The sequence below is a fragment of the Nanorana parkeri genome, unplaced genomic scaffold, assembly GCF_000935625.1.
Source record: "Nanorana parkeri isolate BGI_ZX_2015 unplaced genomic scaffold, ASM93562v1 scaffold740, whole genome shotgun sequence".
Taxonomy (NCBI): Eukaryota; Metazoa; Chordata; class Amphibia; order Anura; family Dicroglossidae; genus Nanorana; species Nanorana parkeri.
This window is the reverse complement of record NW_017307008.1, coordinates 438572-457344: the sequence shown is the minus strand read 5'-3', so window position 1 is coordinate 457344 and position 18773 is coordinate 438572. Positions and strand designations below refer to the sequence as shown.

General features: G+C 45.6%; 1 protein-coding gene across 2 annotated transcripts in view; it reads left to right on the top strand.

Moving 5' to 3' along the window:
- The window catches only part of MID2 (midline 2), a 104798-nt gene that overhangs the window by 81005 nt on the left and 5020 nt on the right, over positions 1–18773 (top strand). For both annotated transcript variants that reach the window (XM_018564249.1, XM_018564248.1), the window contains exons 7-8: positions 10261–10422; positions 16533–16740. In XM_018564249.1, coding sequence (XP_018419751.1) covers positions 10261–10422; positions 16533–16740 — 370 coding nt within the window. The remainder of the gene's footprint in view (positions 1–10260; positions 10423–16532; positions 16741–18773) is intronic.

The following is an 18773-nucleotide window of genomic DNA, read 5'->3' as shown; positions in this document are numbered from 1 at the left end:
TGCAGACACGTATCCTTTGTAAGTTGGCGTTGCGGAAGAAGAGCGGCTGGAGGGTTTATGGTGCGGGAAAAGTTTGTCTTTGATGTTGAGTTGTCATTAACATTACAAGGAATAATGTCCATTTAAAATCTTTTTAAATGATAACAATTATCCCTGGCGTTCCTGCCATGAAGGTAACTTCCTGTTAAAGGGGTTACAATGCTCTGTCCCTGTCTCCCAATTGTGCTCCTGAGTTGTCAGACCCTGTGAGGGGCGGGGGACCAGAAAACCCATCCCCCTTTGGAGGGGCGGGGGACCAGAAAACAAATCTCCCTTGGGAGAGGGGGACCAGAAAACCCATCCCCCTTAGGAGCAGTTGGGCACCAGCAAACCCATCTCCCTCGGGAGTGGTGGGGGACCAGAAAACCCATCTCCCTTGGAGAGGGGGACAAGAAAACCCATCCCCCTTTGGAGGGATGGGGGACCAGGTTTATGGTGCGGGAAAAGTTTGTCTTTGATGTTGACCTGTCAGTAACATTACAAGGAATAATGTCCATTTAAAAGTAATTTTAAATCTTTTTAAATGATTAAAATAATCCCTGGTGATCCTGCCATGAAGGTCACTTCCTGTTATAGGGTGACAACGCACTGTCCCTGTCTCCCAATTGTGCTCCTGCGTTGCCACCCTGTGACATGGAGACTACAAGTTGCAGTTTCATCACACAGGCATGGACCACTGTTGTCACCATTGGGAAACCCGCCCTGAGAAATGCCAGGCAGCCATCGCTGGAGCGCATGTAGACAGGAAGTGGCTGCAAGAAATAAGCGGCACCGAGATGTAACAAAGAACGGTTAATAATAAGTATTTTATTGAAAAGAGTTACAATTGTTTATGATACAAAGTGATTTCGCAGAGCTCACTCCACTCAGCTTGGGTTATATCTGCTTTATTACACGTCTGGCTTTGCAGTTATTTTATGTCCTGGCAGCGTTATGCGTTGGTATGTATTTTACGCTCCATATGTTTGTTTTGCCATTTGGTCCCGGGAGGGGGAGGGGAGGGATTGAATTTTGATTTGATTTTTATTTTTTTCACTGCTGGAGGACACATTTACACATCAGACTGAGCTTTTGTTTGCTCTCCCTGCGGAATCCGAGATTTGAAGATGTTTGCAAACCAAAAGACGACTTGATAAAAAGATTTGTTTGGATGTCGGGATCTGAACGGAGTGTTCTGAAATGTACTTCATTCCCTCGTCTTCTCATGACAAGAGAGCATGGAGCCGGCCTCCCGGCCAATCAGAAAGCAGGGCTTCGCGTCATTACACGGCGCTCGGCTTCCTGATTGGACGGCTCGGGCTGGGTACTGAACGAAGGCCGCATTCTCGCTGGAGATGCCCCGGGGGATGACAGGCTGCACATACTAAGGTAAGAGGGGACTTTTTTGTTAATCGGGAAGCCGGGTGGCGACACTTTACACGCTGCCCAGCTTCCCGGCTAATCAGGAAGCCAGGTGGCGAGTCATTACACGCCACCTGGCTTCCTGAATTGGACTTCCTTTACTCGGTAATTGGTATCGGCGAGTACCGAAAAAAAATTATCGGTACTCGTACTCGGTACCAAAATACCGGTATCGATGCATCCCCCACCCCTCCCACCCCTTGGGAGGGGTGGGGGACCAGAAAACCCATCTCCCTTAGGAGGGGGAGGACCAGAAAACTCATCTCGCTTGGGAGGGGGAGGACCAGAAAACTCGTCTCGCTTGGGAAGGGTGGGAAGCCATAAAACCCATCTCCCTTAGGAGGGGTGAGGACCATAAAACCCATCTCCCTTAGGAGGGGGAGGACCAGAAAACTCATCTCCCTTGGGAGGGGTGAGGACCAGAAAACTCATCTCGCTTGGGAAGGGTGGGAAGCCATAAAACCCATCTCCAAGTGAGAAGCGTGCAGTGAAATCGGAGGAAGCCATTTTAGTCCAGAAGAGGAGCCGGCACAACTGCAAGACCGAAGGGAAGACTAAAAGTCGGCTTTAACCTCTAATGTGATTTTTTTTTTTTTTATTATAAAAATTAGGGATGCACCGATACCGATACTAGTATTGATATCGGTGCCGATACCAAGTCTTTGGGCGAGTCCTCGTACCCGCCCAAATGCTCCGATGCCTAGCCCGATACTTCCTGTATCAGGAAGCCGGGCAGCACGTCATTACACGGCGCCCGGCTTCCATGATTGGCCAGCAAGCCGGCTCCGGCTGGGTACCGGAGGAAGGCCGCTCCTGGCTGGAGAGGCCCCCGTGGGTGACAGGCTGGACATACCGAGGTGAGAGGGGACAGACTTTCTTGTTAACCGGGAAGCCGGGTGGTGAGTCATTACGCGCTGCCCGGCTAATCAGGCAGCCAGGTGTCGAGTCATTACAGGCCACCTGGCTTCCTGAATGGGACTTCCGGTACTCCGGTATCGGCGAGTCCCGGGAAAAAAAATTATCGGTACTCGATACCAAAGTAGCGGTATCGGTGCATCCCTAATAAAAATAAATTGGAATCAGAACGCTGTGTTATTGGAAAAATACTAATCCGTAATATAATATGATGGCAGTTTATCAATAATGGATAATAACATTCAGTGACTATGTAATAAGTTCTCATTAAATTGTTACGCTCAGAGTTGGCGGCTGGATTCCGCATTCTCTCGATGCCGACGCACAAAGAAAAAAGTTTCCGCCTCTCAGACCTGTAATGATTTGTTGCCGTGTTTCATTTCAGAAGAAACTCCGAAATAACGAACCCCTTTAATATGTTTGAGGCGGTTTACATTGCGAAGTATCTCATTACCATCCTCAGCCAGTGGGAGTTGTATCTATTCAGCGGAGGATTGCTCAGAGTGGCCCCTCTCCTGCTCGGAGTTTGGAGGGTATCACGTTGTAACTCCGAGTATATAATTATTTCATAATGCGTCTTACCGAGGGAACCAATTTGGCTGCCAAACAAGTGATTCCAGGAGGAAAATATCCGCACAATATACTTGAAGTTTGTTTTCATTAAATTCACTTCCTTCTTGTTTCTTACTTCTCTACATCAGGGTTTCTCAACCTTCTTTCAGTTGTGGCTTCCTTATAAATGTTTGTAAAAACTCAAGGAGCCGCAGAATAATATATAAAACACCTCAAATCTAGGCCAGACTTAGATGGGGGTCTCTTATGAATTTTAAGTCCTCCACATCAGAGTCATCCCTTTCACATCAGAGTGTCCCCCCTTCACATCTGAGTCCCCCCCTTTTCCATCAGAGTCTCCCATTCATATTGGAGTCTTCCTATACATCTAAGTTCCCACTTCTCCTCAGAGCCCCCCTTCCGTTTAAGAATCCCCCCCCCTCCACATCGAAGTCCCTCCTTCCTAACAGAGTCCCCCCCTTTCCCACCAGAGTCCCCTACTTCCTATCAGAGTTCCTCCCAGCTCATCAAAGTCCCCACTTTCCCATCAGAGTCCCTCCATTCATATTAGAGTCCTCTCCTTCCAATCAGGGTCCCCCCTTCACGTCAGAGTCCCCCCTCCTTCACATCCAGTCAGAGTCCCCCTTCCCATCAGAAACCCACCTTATAATCATCACCACCAAAAGTGAATCTTATGGTCCCAACCATAAGCTCTATGTTTGTAGAGGAGTCAAAAAGGCCTATGAGAAGAAGCACACCATCCCTACTGTGAAGCATGGTGGTGGACCTCCAAGATGAATGTAGCATATTATGAAAATTTGCAGAAGCTGCACGTGGGGGTGACTTGGGCTTTTCAGAAGGACAATAATCCAAGGCATAAGGCCAACCCTTAGTGGTCGCAGAAATAGGTGAAGGTTCTGAAGTGGTCATCACAATCTCCTGACCTCAACATCATTGAGACACTTTGGGAGGATGTCAAAAATGAAGACCATGCTAGACAACCAGAGAATTTAGTGGCCACCTACTTAGTTGTGCCTTTGGATGCCATTCCAAATGGTACCTCAACCCACCATTACCACAACACAATAGTGTGAAGCCAACCAAAGGTCTTGTAGGTTCTATACATGGAACTGACTGTATACACTGATACAAATCTGTAACGTTAACAGTGCCAAGGATCCTCGGCAATAAATAATGTAGAAACCTTTAAATAATCCAGATATCTCATAATGATTCCATTAATTTTCTATGACCCAGAAAACATTAGTGTGATGGCAGTGACATTTATTCCATGCTGTGCTAGACAAAGTCTGCCTGGTTATTGAACGCTCCGAGTGAGACGATGATATACAATATACTGTATACAATATGTATATCATTTTATTTATCTGAATCTAAAGGATTTCAGTATAAATTATGTGTGTGGTGTGTTTGTGTTTGTAAAATGGGAATTCTCTCCTGGATCTCCAACTCTCACAATGCTACCGTCTGAGAAAAGGAGCTTGTAAATATATACCGGCTACATGTAACATTTATACCTCAGTCATATTAAAACACGATCTCAGGGGGAACTTCAGTGTTCTCAGTTCTATATAACAGTGTGTTGGAACTAATGGAATCCTAGAAATGAATACTGTATCTCAAGGATCATTTCTTCCGAGTGTAGGCGTAGGTGTAACATGTGGTCATGATTGCAGAGTTTGTAGTCATGCTCCATCACAAAGCTTGAAGATTTAGATTCATGACTGGTGCACAGGGCCGTATTTACTCTCTCTGCTGCCCCAAGGTCAGGTTCCACAATGCGCCAACCCCCACCCCCACCCATTGGAGAATGGCAGACCTGCAGGCTGCATATAAGTGTTCTCGGAAGCGTCACCGAGATCACTTGTACAAAACAAGCGGCGGCTTCCCCGGGGGTACAGTTAGCTCGGCTTGCCCAAAGCAGGGCTAAATGTAGAAAACAACTACCCTCCCGGCGCCTGGAACTGCATGTCCCGGGCATCGGGAGATAGGAATTCTACACCCCTGCTGCTCCCTCTACTCCCTGCTGCTCCGAGGCCGGGCCTTGGTTGGCCTTGTGGGAAATTTGGCCCTGCTGGTGGACCTGCTTTTGGTTCAAGCATCTGGGATGACATATCTGGTGGTTCTATAGTATGGCCAAAATGTCTGGGCAGTGATTGACTTTAATATTTAAAAGATACAAGAGCAACTGAGAAGAAGGGACTGATTATCCAAAGAAGAGGACCTCCAGGAGAACCTAAGCGGGGAAAAAGGAAGCTTTTCCAGCGGTAAGAGGGGAAGATTAAAAAAGCAAAAACATCAGGGGCTGAGATTGACTTTGATATGCAAAAGATACAACAAGCAATCAAGAAGAGGCAATGGATTATCCAGTAGATGATCCAAATATTGCTGCCACAAGAGAGCCGGCTTAGCATACCCTACGCTTCAAGGTTTGTGGCTCTCAGGCCTTGCCTGGTCCTGGTATAGTCAACAACATTCCAGTAAAAAGGCTTTGTTCTCTTGTTTGTCTTGCTTGACCATAAGATTTATTGTGAAGATGAACAGATGTGCTCAGATGAGCAGATATCAAAGAAGAAACCTTGAGGCCTTTCATGCAAAGTGGTGCTGAGGTCCTCTTCTTTGCCTTAGTTACGGTAGCACAGGAACCAGTGAGGTACTTGCTCCTCCAGAGTCGGGATCCAAGCGGTAATTTTAAGGTGCTTAGGATTAAGCACTTTGTGCAGAATGCATGGAGGTTTCTTCTGTGTGGTCTGGTCATTTGAGCACATCTGTACATCTTCACAATAAATCTTTATGGCCAAGCAAGACAACTAAGAGAATGAAGCTCTTTCATGTAATTGAATTGTGTTGAATATATTAGGACCAGGCAAAGTCTAAAAACCGCCCACCTTGAAGGCTAGGGTATGGAAAGCCAGCTCCCTTGCACCAGCAAAGTCTCCCTTGTCTATGTTTAGAAATCAGACGCTTCTTCTCGATTGCGCATTGTATCTTTTGGATATAAAAGTCAATCTCTGTCCAGAGGTTTTTGCTTTCGTAATAGTCTCCCGAACAAAGCAAAGCTTCTGTTTTTGAAGTGGCGGTGAGGTCCTCTTCTTTGCCTTAGTTACTGTATCACAGGAACCAGTGAGGTTCTTGCTCCTCCAGATTAAGGATCCAAGACACAGGCTGATTCTCCAGGATCACATAGCTGTTTTTGAAATGGTGGCGAGGTCTTCTTTTTTGACTTGGTATCACAGGAACCGGTGAGGTTCTTGCTCCTCCAGGGTCAGGATCCAAGACACAGGGCATCCTTCTGGATCACGTAGCTGTTTTTGAAGTGGTGGTAAGGTCTTCTTCTTTGCCTGAGTTACAGTGTCACAGGAACCGGTGAGGTTCTTGCTCCTCCAGAGTCAGGATGCAAGACACAGGGAATCCTTGTGGATCACGTAGCTGTTTTTGAAGTGGTGGTGAGGTCCTCTTCTTTGCCTTAGTTACAGTATCACAGGAACCGGTGAGGTTTTTGCTCTTCCAGAGTCAGGATGCAAGACACAGGGCATCCTTGTGGATCACATAGCTCGCTCTGATTGGCAGGAAGAGGTATGATTATCAGCATTGACTTCAATTAAACTCTGACTTGGGCATTACCCTCAATCAGGAGAAGTAAAACTGTGCTGTACTTGGATCTCTTGGAAGTTATTCCAGTAAACGCTCACTGATTATCTTTCACAGATCTAATAGGAAGATGTTAAGGGGGATCGTCCCGATTGCATTCATCTCATATGACCCAGAAAACAGTAGTGTTATTGAATTGGCAATTATTTTATGGTGTACTGCGCTGTAAAAAAATACAAAACGTACAACAATGTGTCACGAGCAGATGTTTGCAGACACACAGAGCCCAGCTGCGGCTTCAGGAATGATTTGTAAATGTGTTGACCTTATTTGTTGGTTGAACGCACACAAATTAGCACCTGAGTTGCTGAACATTCTGTTTAATTATGCAGAATCGGTGCCATAGATATAATTACATATGCAGCAGTGGACATAAGAGTTACACTTAGTGTTTAAGCAAACCTGGCACCTTAAATACCCACTAAATTATTCCATCCAGGATTTGTGCAAGGTATTAGCACATAAGCAAGTGGATATCCTCAAAAGGAAATGTTAAGTGGAACCATTAGTGAGTAGTTAGCATCACCGCAACAGGAGAAACACTTCTTATCTTCAGGAACCAGCAGGCAAATATTGTAGACCATGTGGAACACCAGCTGACTGCACAACTTATGACTTGGTTACCTTGTTTACATTGTTTCTTCTTCCAATCCGAGTTCATACACTATATGTCCAAAATACACCTTGTTGGACATCCCATTCAAAAATCATGACCATTAATATAGAGCTGAACCCCCCCCCCGTCCCCCATATGGCCATTAATATTGAGTTGTCTACCCTTTGTGGCTATAGCATCCTCCACTCTTCTTTGAAGGCTTTCCATAAGATTTTGGAGGGTGTCTTTGGGAATCTTTGCCCGTATGCAAGGTCAGGTACTGATGTTGGATGAGAAGATGTGGGTCACCAGCTGTGTTCCAATTCATTCCAAAGGTGTTCAGTAGGGTTGAGGTCAAGACTCTGTGCAGGACACTCAAGTTCTTCCACACCAAACTGGTCAAACCATGTCTTTATAGATCTAGCTTTGTACACAGGAGCATCGTTTGTGGCTATAATACCCTCCACTCTTCTGAGAAGGCTTTCCACAAGATCTCGGAGGGTGTCTGTGAGAATCTATAGCCATTTGTGAGGTCAGGTACTGCTGTTGGATGAGAAGACCTGGCTCACATTGAGTGTTCTAATTCATCTCAAAGGTGTTCAGTAGAGTTGAGATCAGGCCTCTGTGCAGGACACTCGAGTTCCTCCACACCAAACTGGGCAAACCATGTCTTTATGGAGCTGACTTTGTACACAGGGGACAGTCATGGTGGAACAGAAAATGGCCTTCATCAAACTGTTACCACAAGGTTTTGAAGGGTGTCCTTCTTGTCCTATTTGTGAGGTCAGGTACTGATGTTGGATGAGAAGACCTGGCTCACAATTGGCCTTACAATTTATCCAAAAGGTGTTCAGTAGGGTTGGTGTCAGGACTCTCGAGTTCCTCCACACCAAGCTGGTCACACCATGTCTCTATGGAGCTGGCTTTGTACACAGGGGACAGTCATGATGGAACAGAAAAGGGTCTCCACCAAACTGTTACCACAAGGTTGAAAGAGCACAATTCTCTCCAATGTCTGTGTCATTAACAGTACCCATAAATATTGGTTACTTGGGTAAAATGCCTTTGAATGCTTTAGCATTAAAGTGAAATTGTGCCCAGATCATGCATAAGTATTAACATATTCTGAACAAGTGGTAAGAAAAAACACTTTCAAAAAGCCCTTATTCATCTCTGTACCTATAAGCATTGTGAAGAAACTCATTTTGAAAGGATACAGCACAAGCAACCTTTATGAGGACAGAATCTTGGCAGGCTGCCGGCCCCTCTAATAAACAAACAGCGGGTGATTCTAAGCTGTTAGGAACCAGCTAAAGCCAACTGTATGTTGTGGTCTTTGAGATTGAATAACATCACATTAAAAACAGCTAAAGAGGTCAGTGATGGCTTGTTTTAAAGCATGTTTAATGCTTGTTATAAATATGTGAATCATTTAGGGCTGTTACTGATTAAAATTTTCGTGTTCGATTAATCGAAATTTTTTTTAATCGATTATTTTCGATTAATTATATGTTAGCCGATGGAGCCACTTGGGGACATCGACGTCACCGGACAGCCCTAGAATCATTTAATATCCATAGGCACAGATGCATTACATTTAACAGTTACTTTGACCTTACGACAATAACCCCCAATGTTTCGATCATGATTGAGAACACAACTATCCAACCCTCCCCCCATGCCAAGGTGCTAGGTGTCATCCTTGACTCGGACCTCACCTTTCTTCCCCACATCCAATCACTATCCAAATCCTGCCGCCTTCACCTTCGTAACATCTCCAAAATACGCCCCTTCCTCACCAATGAAAGCGCAAAATGACTCATCCACTCACTTGTTATCTCTCATCTCGACTATTGTAACTCCCTCCTCATAAGCCTTCCACTACACAGGCTCCTCCACCTTCAGTCTATCATGAATGCAGCTGCCAGACATATCCACCTGACCAACCGCTCAGTGTATGCAACCCCCCTCTGCCAATCCCTGCACTGGCTTCCAATCGCCTAAAAGATAAAATTCAAATTATTAACAACCACTTACAAAGCCATCCACAACTCTGACCCAGGTTACATCTCCAACCTTGTCTCAAGGTATCACCCTAACCGTTCCCTATGCTCCGCCCAAGACCTCCTGCTCTCTAGCTCCCTTGTCAACTCATCCCATGCTCGCCTTCAGGACTTCTCTAGAGTCTCTCCAATTCTTTGGAACTCCTTACCCCAACCTGTCCATCTATCTCCTACTCTGACTACCTTTCGCGATGACTAAAGACTCATCTCTTCAGGGAAGCCTATCCCACCTCAACCTAACCACTCAACCATCACGTTCTCAAACAATTCATCCCCACACAGCTACCTCCTCATGTATCACTTCCCCCTCCCTTTTAGATTGTAAGCCCTCAGGGGCAGGGCCCTCCTTACCATCTTGTCTTGAATTGTATTGTGATTGTAATGTCTTCCTTATATTGTAAAGCACTGCACAAACTGTTGGCGCTCTATAAATCCTGTATAATAATAATAAGGAAGGCTGTCCATGCTTTTGAACATTCATGTGATTGTCGAGTGTGTTTATCAGTGAAGGATTTTGGTGAAATTGAGAACAAAATATCTTTCAACCCTGGAAAAAAAAAGCATTCAGCTTAAGCAGCTGTGCAATTTTCCCTCTAGTGAGTAAAAGAAACAATAAATGTGACCTTGTCGTAGCTCGAGCTTCCTGACCACCATCCGGGAGTAGCACTGCAGTGTCACCAATGTCCGGCGTACTGGATAGGTGTAGCTAACAAATTACATAGCACTTTAAGGATTATCTTATCAAGCGATATCCGTAAAAGAAGACCGTAGATACTTGAGATGACTGGAAATATGAAGTGTGCAGTTAAAAACAACGTATCCGGAAAACAGCCGGCGCCCGCTGTTGCCCAAGCAGTGAACGCATCTGATAGCCTGATCATTTCCAAACCAGCTCAGTCAGGAATTCAGGAATAGCGGCAACGTAATGTGCTTGACTGGAGTTCAGATTTAAATTGATATCATTGTTATAATAGTCCAGAAAATATTATATTAACCCCACTTTCTCTGTGTCCCCTTTTACAGGTCTTTATAGCTCCATGGACAGCTGGATGATCGTGCCCAACATCAAGCAGAACCATTACACTGTGCATGGGCTTCAGAGTGGAACTCGTTACATCTTTTTAGTCAAAGCAATCAACCAGGCTGGGAGCAGACACAGTGATCCCGCAAGACTCAAGACTAACAGTGAGTACACGAGGCTATACTTATTAATTGTGCTTAACCTCCTCATGACCAGAACCCATTTATGCCTGTATGTCCAGGCTAAATGTAGCAGCTTCAGTTTCTTGGCGATAACCCGAAGGCTAATTTGCACAACTTGTTGTTAAGTCGTTATTTTCTAGGATGTATACTATACGGCCAAAGGTTTGTGGATACCTGACCATCAGACATATACAAGCCTTTTGGAGATACCATTCCAAAACCATGGCCATTAATATGGAGTTAGACCTCCTTCGTGGCTGCGCTATCCCTCCAGTTCCTCCACACCAAGCTGGTCATGTCTTGATGGAGCTGACTTTGTGCACCTAAACTAAAAAATTCCTATGGAACACCTATGTTCCATAAGGTGTTCCTAAGTTCCGTTGAGGTTGGGGCTCTGGTGTGGGGGAACTTCAATTTTCTTCACAGTCTGGTCACACCATGTCTTTATGGAGCTAGCTTTGTGCACAGGGGACAGTCATGGTGGAACAGAAAAGGGTCTTCGCCAAATTGTTACCACAAGGCTGGAGGAGCACAATTGTCTACAATGTCTTTGTATGATGGAGTATTACCAGGACCCTTAAATAAAGACACCTGAATAATTTTTAAAGGATGTCCACCATTTAGTCAGCTGTAATGGTTAGGTGTCCACAAACCTGGTCATATAGTGTAATTTAGCAGTCAGTGTCCTCAATCAGATTATATCACCTCCAGACAACCTCTGCTCCCCTCTTAGCTGTCCATTTAGAAATGGCTTCTGCTGTCCTGTTCCGCTTCTCAAGGCCCTTCTCTGTTCCACCATAACCGTCCCCAGTGTAAAAAGCCAGCTCCATAAAGACATGGTGTGTCCAGTTTGGTGTGGAGGAACTCGAGTGTCCTGCACAGAGCCCTGACCTCGTCCCTTCTGAACACCTTTGGGATAATTTGGCATGGTGGATTGTGAGTCAGGTCTTCTCAACCAACACCAGTTTCTGACCTCAACCCTATGACCACCTTTGAGATGAATTGGAATGCAGATTGTGAGCCAGGTCTTCTCATCCAACATCAGTACCTGACCTCACAAATTCCTGCAGGCACTCTACAAAATCTTGTGGAAAGCCTTCCCAGAAGAGTGGAGGATGTTATAGCCTCAAAGGTAGAACAGACTCCATATTAATGGCCATGTTGGGGGGAACAACTCTATATTAATGTCCCTGTTGGGGTAGGACAACTCTATATTAATGGCCACCCTACTGGACACGTTTGACCAGTTTGGTCTTCAGGAACATGAGTGTGGTGTACAAAGCCCCTGACCTCCATCCTACTGAACACCTTTTGGATGAATTGGAAGGCCAATTGTGGAGGGAAGAGTGGAGGGTATTATAGCCACAAATGGTGCTCCTGTGTACAAAGCCAGCTCCATAAAGACATGGTTTGTCCAGGTTGGGGTGGAGGAACTTGAGTGTCCTGCACAGAGCCCTGATCTCAACCGTACTGAACACGTTTGGGATGCATTGGAACACAGCTGGTGACCCACATCTTCTCATCCACCATCAGCACCTGACCTCACAAATGGAACAAATTCCTGTTGCCACAAAAGACCTCCCCAAAAGAGTGGGGGCTGTGAGAGCCATGGGAAGGGGCCAACTCTTTAATAACACCCATGGTTTTGGAATTGAATGTCCAACAAGCTCATATAGGTGTGATGGTCAGGTGTAACTAACGTTAAACCATATGGTTTATGTGGGTGAGTTCAGGAAACTGGAGAAGGCCTAGTGCTTCCAAAATCAGAGTCAATTTCGGGCAGCAGATAGGCCCGGTACATTGCAGGTATTCATAAATAAAGAAACATGAGTTCCCAATCACATCTCATGGTTTCATTTTTAATTTTGACGGCCATACTCTAAAATTTTGTCTTCAGAAGCTCTCTTCTACATCCTTCTGAATGAACCATGGGTTAAATCATCTTCCAATGTCGGCAGAAGGGAATAAAGAGGAAATCGGAATTGAGCATCTTGCACGTACTGTGCCAGAGAGAGAGAAAAAAACCCCCCGCTCTCCTTCTATTAAACCGTACATTTCCATCCCCCGGTAAGAGGAAGCAGCTATTCCATAAGACTTTCGGAATTAAATCGAAACCTCATACTGCTGCTTTCTTTGTAAGCCTCGCTTCCTTTCTTAGGAAAATAATAGTGTTTTGTTTCACCGTGGTTCACCACATGCTGCCAGCCATTTTCACACCTATTTATAAAGCACGGAAGGTGCGTATGTTGAAGCCGGAGTCCGACCAAAAAACATGGAAGAAAACCTTACCGTAGTAAATTGAAGCCTCAGCTAGTGTAATTATCGTAGGGACGAACTGAGTCATTACGGCTACATTCATTTCACCACGAAATTATCGATGTTGCCACTGGAGAAATTTTACCAAATTGGAGACTCTCAATTTAGCTCCTGTAGCTACTTTGTGAAATTGGCTTGAAAAAAATGTATCTACTCTACTATTGTTTTCATTTAGAGGGAGTTTTTTTTTTGTGTATTTAGGGTAGTTGAGTTGCTTTTGTTTAATATTTTTTGTATTAGTTAGACTTTTTTTATGTGTATTTGATTATTTGTCACTGTTTTTTCTCTTTATGAAAAAAAAATGAAAAATGTTGATGAGGGGGACGTCTTTTGGTACGCTAAGAACAGATCCAGGATAGGTGAAAGCAGCTTCTGATACCCTCAGGTGCCATTAAAAGCCCATTATGCCCTTACAAACCACCAAAAACCACCTTCAAGGGACTTTGTTACGTAATGCAAGTACATGTAAAGTACAAGAATATGTCCGGTATAGGTGAAAGGAGCTTCCATGACCCTTAGGTGCTATTAAAAGCCCTTGGCATCCTTAGAAACCACCTTAAAGAGATCTCGTTACATAAGTACAATCTCTGAGTAAAGCACATATGTGTAAAGAAGAGACTGAATACTTCCCTCTTCCGCTGCCCATGTCGTGAAGTCCACTGTGAAATGAACATTTTTGGGAGTCTTGATCTCTTTGGTCCCCACAGCTCTTGCTGGTTCCTTCTACTTATCTCACCCTTTATGCAGAAGGGAGTAGCTACATGGAGGTCAGCAGGGAGAACCAGTAATAGTTTTGAGGGATAAAAGCGATGCTACCGGAAGTATTGGTTTCCCAGCGGACAATGGGGATGATTTGCCAGCATCGGAGTGGCATTTTTGGGCAGCAGGAGAGGAAACATTTAGTCTCTTCCTTATATGTGTTTTACTCACAGATTTTACTTATGTGACAGGTTCTCTTTGGTTTTACCTTCTTCTTGACCCCAGTGCAATTCGAAAGCCTATCCTTCCTCACTCATACCACCCTGCCCATCCTTACCCACTCATGCCACCATGCTTATCCTGCCCCACTCATACCACCCTACCCATCCTTCTACACTCGCACCACCCTGCTCATCCTTCCACACTCGTACCACCCTGCCCATCTTTCCACACTCCTAGCACCCTGCCCATCCTTCCTCACTCATAACACCCTGCCCATCTTTCCACACTCCTAGCACCCTGCCCATCCTTCCACACTCATAGCACCCTGCCCATCCTTCCACACTCGCACCACCCTGCTCATCCTTTCACACTCGTACCACCCTGCCCATCCTTCCTCACTCATAACACACTGCCCATCTTTCCACGCTCCTACACCCTGCCCATCCTTCCACACTTATAGCATCCTGCTCGTCCTTCAACACCCGTACCACCCTGCCCATCCTTCCCTTTTCATAGCACCCTGCCCATCCTTCCCTTTTCATAGCACCCTGCCCATCCTTCCCTTTTCATAGAACCCTGCCCATACTTCCCCTTTCATACCACCCTGCCCATACTTCCCCTTTCAACCACCCTGCCCATCCTTCCCCTTTCATACCACCTTACCCATTCTTCCCCACTCATACCACCCTGCTCATCCTTCCCCTTTCATAGCACCCTGCCCATCCTTCCCCACTCATACCACCCTGCCCATCCTTCCCCACTCATACCACCCTGCCCTTCTTTCCCCACTCATACCATCTTCCCATCCTTCCCCACTCATACCATCCTGCCCATCCTTCCCCACTAATACCATCCTGCCCATCCTTCCCCACTCATACCATCCTGCCCTTCCTTCCCCACTCATACCATCCTGCCCTTCCTTCCCCACTCATACCATCCTGCCCTTCCTTCCCCACTCATACCATCCTGCCCATCCTTCCCCACTCATACCATCTTGCCCATCCTTCCCCACTCATACCACCCTTTTGGTTTTGGTTTTAGCTTCCCCTTGACCCCAGTGCATTTCAAACACAGATTGCAAAAAAAAATGATATACACTATATGATTCTATATAAACAGCGTAGCACTACACTGTGTATATGGAGTCATTTGTTGCAAAGTATATATTGCTTAGTGTCAGCTGCTGCTCTAAAAGGTAGAAAAGCACAGACATTTTAAACCTTTTGTCTAGTCTAGTGTATATTATAACCCTCCCTCGCTCTATCCAAATCTTTCCATTGCCTTTATTATATATTTATATATTGCTAGTGCTCCAGTATATATTTTGTTTTAGTGAGCTCATTCAACCAATGAATAACTAGAAGGGGCCTATAAGGGCCTCTGCTGCCATAAAACTCAACCTGCTAGCAATTTTTATAAGAAAAAAACATAAATTTGCCCCCGTTCTGAGTAGGCCGCGTTGCAGTTTCTAAAATAGCTTCCTACAAAAGCCCCAACACTCAATAAGAATCTCAGATCAGCAGCCTGACAGGTCGAGTATAACGTGCCTAGGAGCATGGAAGAGCAAAGCTCATCGATCCCTCTATAGGTCTGCAGTGAATGGATTCGTTGGGTCTGTTGCATGTTATTTATTAAGTTCTACGGGGGGTGAAGCCGTTCCTTATAGGAAGCCGCTTCTCCGTCCGCGAGAACACGCTCATGTAATAGGTTTTGTTGAGGTTCCTGTAAATAGACCGCAGGCTTGATTTATTTCTCAATCCTCTAACTGCCACTGTCAAGGGCAGGCTGGTATGATGCATGGGGTGATAAGACGAGCCTTCAAGACTCGCTGTATCACTGTCATCCCCGCGCTATACCGTAATGTACATGAAGCCCCACTGACGTAACAGGAACGGCGACAAGAAAATTGTTACAATGTTATAAGAATGGCTTCCGAAAAAAAATCCAACATCTGGATTTCCTTTATTGCCGTAAGTAGATTTTTTTTCCCCAAAAAAATGTAACCGCTTAGGAAAGTCGAGCTACAGGCAGATATAAAGGACGGGAAGGATTTTTTTTTATGCAAGCGGTGTATGTATCTGAATATGTCCTGTATCAGCCACCGTACGGTAGACTGTAGGAAGGAGAAGCAGTACGATGAGTCAATCAGTGGTGCTGCAGTGCTAAAAATGGGTATACTGATAGTAGGAGACAGCAGAGGGATGAGCTCATCAGGCTGCTGCTTCTCATTTCACTGTCCAATTAGAGGATGAGGTGGGTCGAGTACAACCTATGCTCACAGGACACGGGTTGAATGACGCCAGACGCCTAGTGGACGAAAATAATCAAGTGTTACTGAATTGCACGAGAGAAAAATGAAGGCCTTCTCCTTACCAGGCAGGACTGTGCTGTGTGGCAGAGCTATGTAAATCTTAGAACTGGATGACCAGAAAATGACTCAGCTTTGAAGCGGATGTGTTTGCACTTCTGTCCATCCGTTCCTATGATCACACAGCTCTACCAAACAGCAGAGCTAAGACCCCCTTACTGTTAAGGGCTTCTCTCCACCCCCAACTTATGACTGGACAGTGAAAGAGCAGCAGCAGCAGCAGACTGGAGAGACCATTCCCACGCTTACTCTGCGCTCTCCTACCATCAGCATGTCCCTTGTAAACACATTTGGATTCAGCACACCTTTCCAATGCCGCCCCTCCCTCTGTCATTCTGCTGCATGAGAGAGGGAGGGGTTTGGAGGATGGGATTGGAAGATGGTAATACCAAGTCAAATTCAGGTATTTATACTAGAACCTACATGTGTCGCCTTCCGTGAGACTGGTCAATGCAATGATTTATATGCATGTTGTTCCTCATTGCAGGTCAACCATTCAAACTGGATCCAAAATTTGCTCACAAGAAGCTAAAGATATCAAACGACGGAATGCAGATGGAAAAAGAAGAGAGTTCCCTGAAGAAGAGCCACACGCCTGAGCGCTTCAGTGGGACGGGCTGCTACGGGGCAACGGGGAATGTCTTCATTGACAGCGGATGTCATTACTGGGAAGTGGCCGTTGGAAATTCTACTTGGTAAGTGGAACGGGCAGTACCATGGGGACCATGTATTGTTCCTAATACCTGCTAAGTGGACCGGCCAGTACCATGGGGACCTTTGTATTGTTCCTCATACCTGATAAGTGGACCAGGCAGTACCATGGGGGCCTTGTAGTGTTCTTCATACCTGGTAATGGGACCAGGCAGTACCATGGGGACCTTGTAGTGTTCTTCATACCTGATAAGTGGACCAGGCAGTACCTTGGGGACCTTGTAGTGTTCTTCATACCCATTAAATGGACCGGGCAGTACTACGGGGACCTTGTAGTGATTTTCACACTTGGTAAGTGGACCAGACAGTACCATGGGGGCCTTGTAGTGTTCTTCATAGTGTTCTTACATTGGTAGTCAGTGGAGAAGGGCGCCCCTTCTTTTAGTGGACAGTGTGAGAAGTGCCCCTTTACATTGCTGGTCAGTGGATAATAGCACCCTTACATTGGTGCTAAGTGGAGAAGGGCCTGTTGACATTGGTGGTCAGTGGAGAAGGTCCCCCTTACATTGGTGGTCAGTGGAGAAGGTCCCCCTTACATTGGTGGTCAGTGGAGACAAGCGCGCTGACATTGATGGTCAGTGGGAGAGGGGTCCTCTTACATTGGTGGTCATTGGAGGGTTCCCCTTTCATTGGTGGTCAGTGGGAGACCTGTCCCCTTTCATTGGTGGTCAGTGGAAGAATTGTCCCCTTACAATATTGGTCAGTGGAGTATGGCCCCCTTACATTAGTGGAGATGGGACCCTTTCTTTGGTTGTCAGTGGGAGAAGTGTTCACTAACATTGGTGGTCAGTAGAGAAGGGCCCCTCTTACATTGGTTGCCAGTGGGGGGAAAAACAAACCCTTTTTATTGATGGGCATCTTTGCAATGGTGGTACGTGAGTAAGGGTCCCCTTACATTGGTGGTCAGTGGGTAAGGGTCCTCTTAGGTTGGTAATCAGTGGAAAGGGGCCCCTTTATATTTGTGGTCAGTTGGAAAAATGCCCACTTACATTGGTGATCCGTGGAGAAGGGCCTCATTGATGGTCATTTAAGGCAGAAGATCTGCAACTGGTCTCTTCTGCGTGAACTCCTAGCAACCTCTAGAGGAGCCCCGGAGTTCAGAAGCTTTGATTTACACACCGGCAGCTGTAGCAATTCACAACCATTCCTGACTTGTCATTTGACAGCTGGAGTTTGCCAGCAATAAGGAAAAAATGTTTTGCCTCGCTGTGCCGTGAGCGATTTCTATTATATTTTCGGCCGTTTGATTGAACACGAGGAACAGAAATTCATAATGGGAATTGATGGTCACCCTGAAGCTCATCTTCAAACGTTATAACTGATTGTTGGATATTATCACCAATTGGAGGAGATTTGGTTCTTTATCAGGATGCGGCTTCTCACCGCCATCTCTACGATGAAAATATGAATTCTTGTATTACAAAACTCTTCCCGTGTATTCCACATAAACAGGGGTATTCCGGGGCATTGCTTTTTCCAGACCAGATGTCTTCTTATTTTTAAACATAAGCATTACCATACCGAATGAGTGCTGATCTCAGCTATTTTTAGTTTTCGGCAATGAGCATATGTTGTAGAAAATATGACTGCACTGGCAGATGTTGCCATTTCCTTTTTTTTTGTTTTTTGTTTTTTTTTAATGGTAAATCCCAATCTGTGCATTACAAACAGTTGTGAAAAAAATGACAATTTAAGGTGAATGTAAACCCGAACGGAATGCCATTTATTTGGCTCGGTGCACCGTGTATCATAAACAATTGCCATTCTGTTTTAAAGGAGAACTATGAGGTGAGTGATTTTCACTCAGCCTCATAATCTGAGCCGACCTGTGACAATGAGACTGTCACAGGTCGGCTCAGTAGATCGGGAGGTGAGCGAACACATACCGTCGCTCGCTCACTTCTCGATCTATCCCTGCAGAGAGCTGTGACTGTCATTCACGGCTCCCGGCAGGGATTCCCCCCCGCTCCGATCCTCCAGCGCTGACTTGCGAAACGGACGGGGGGGGGGGGGGGGG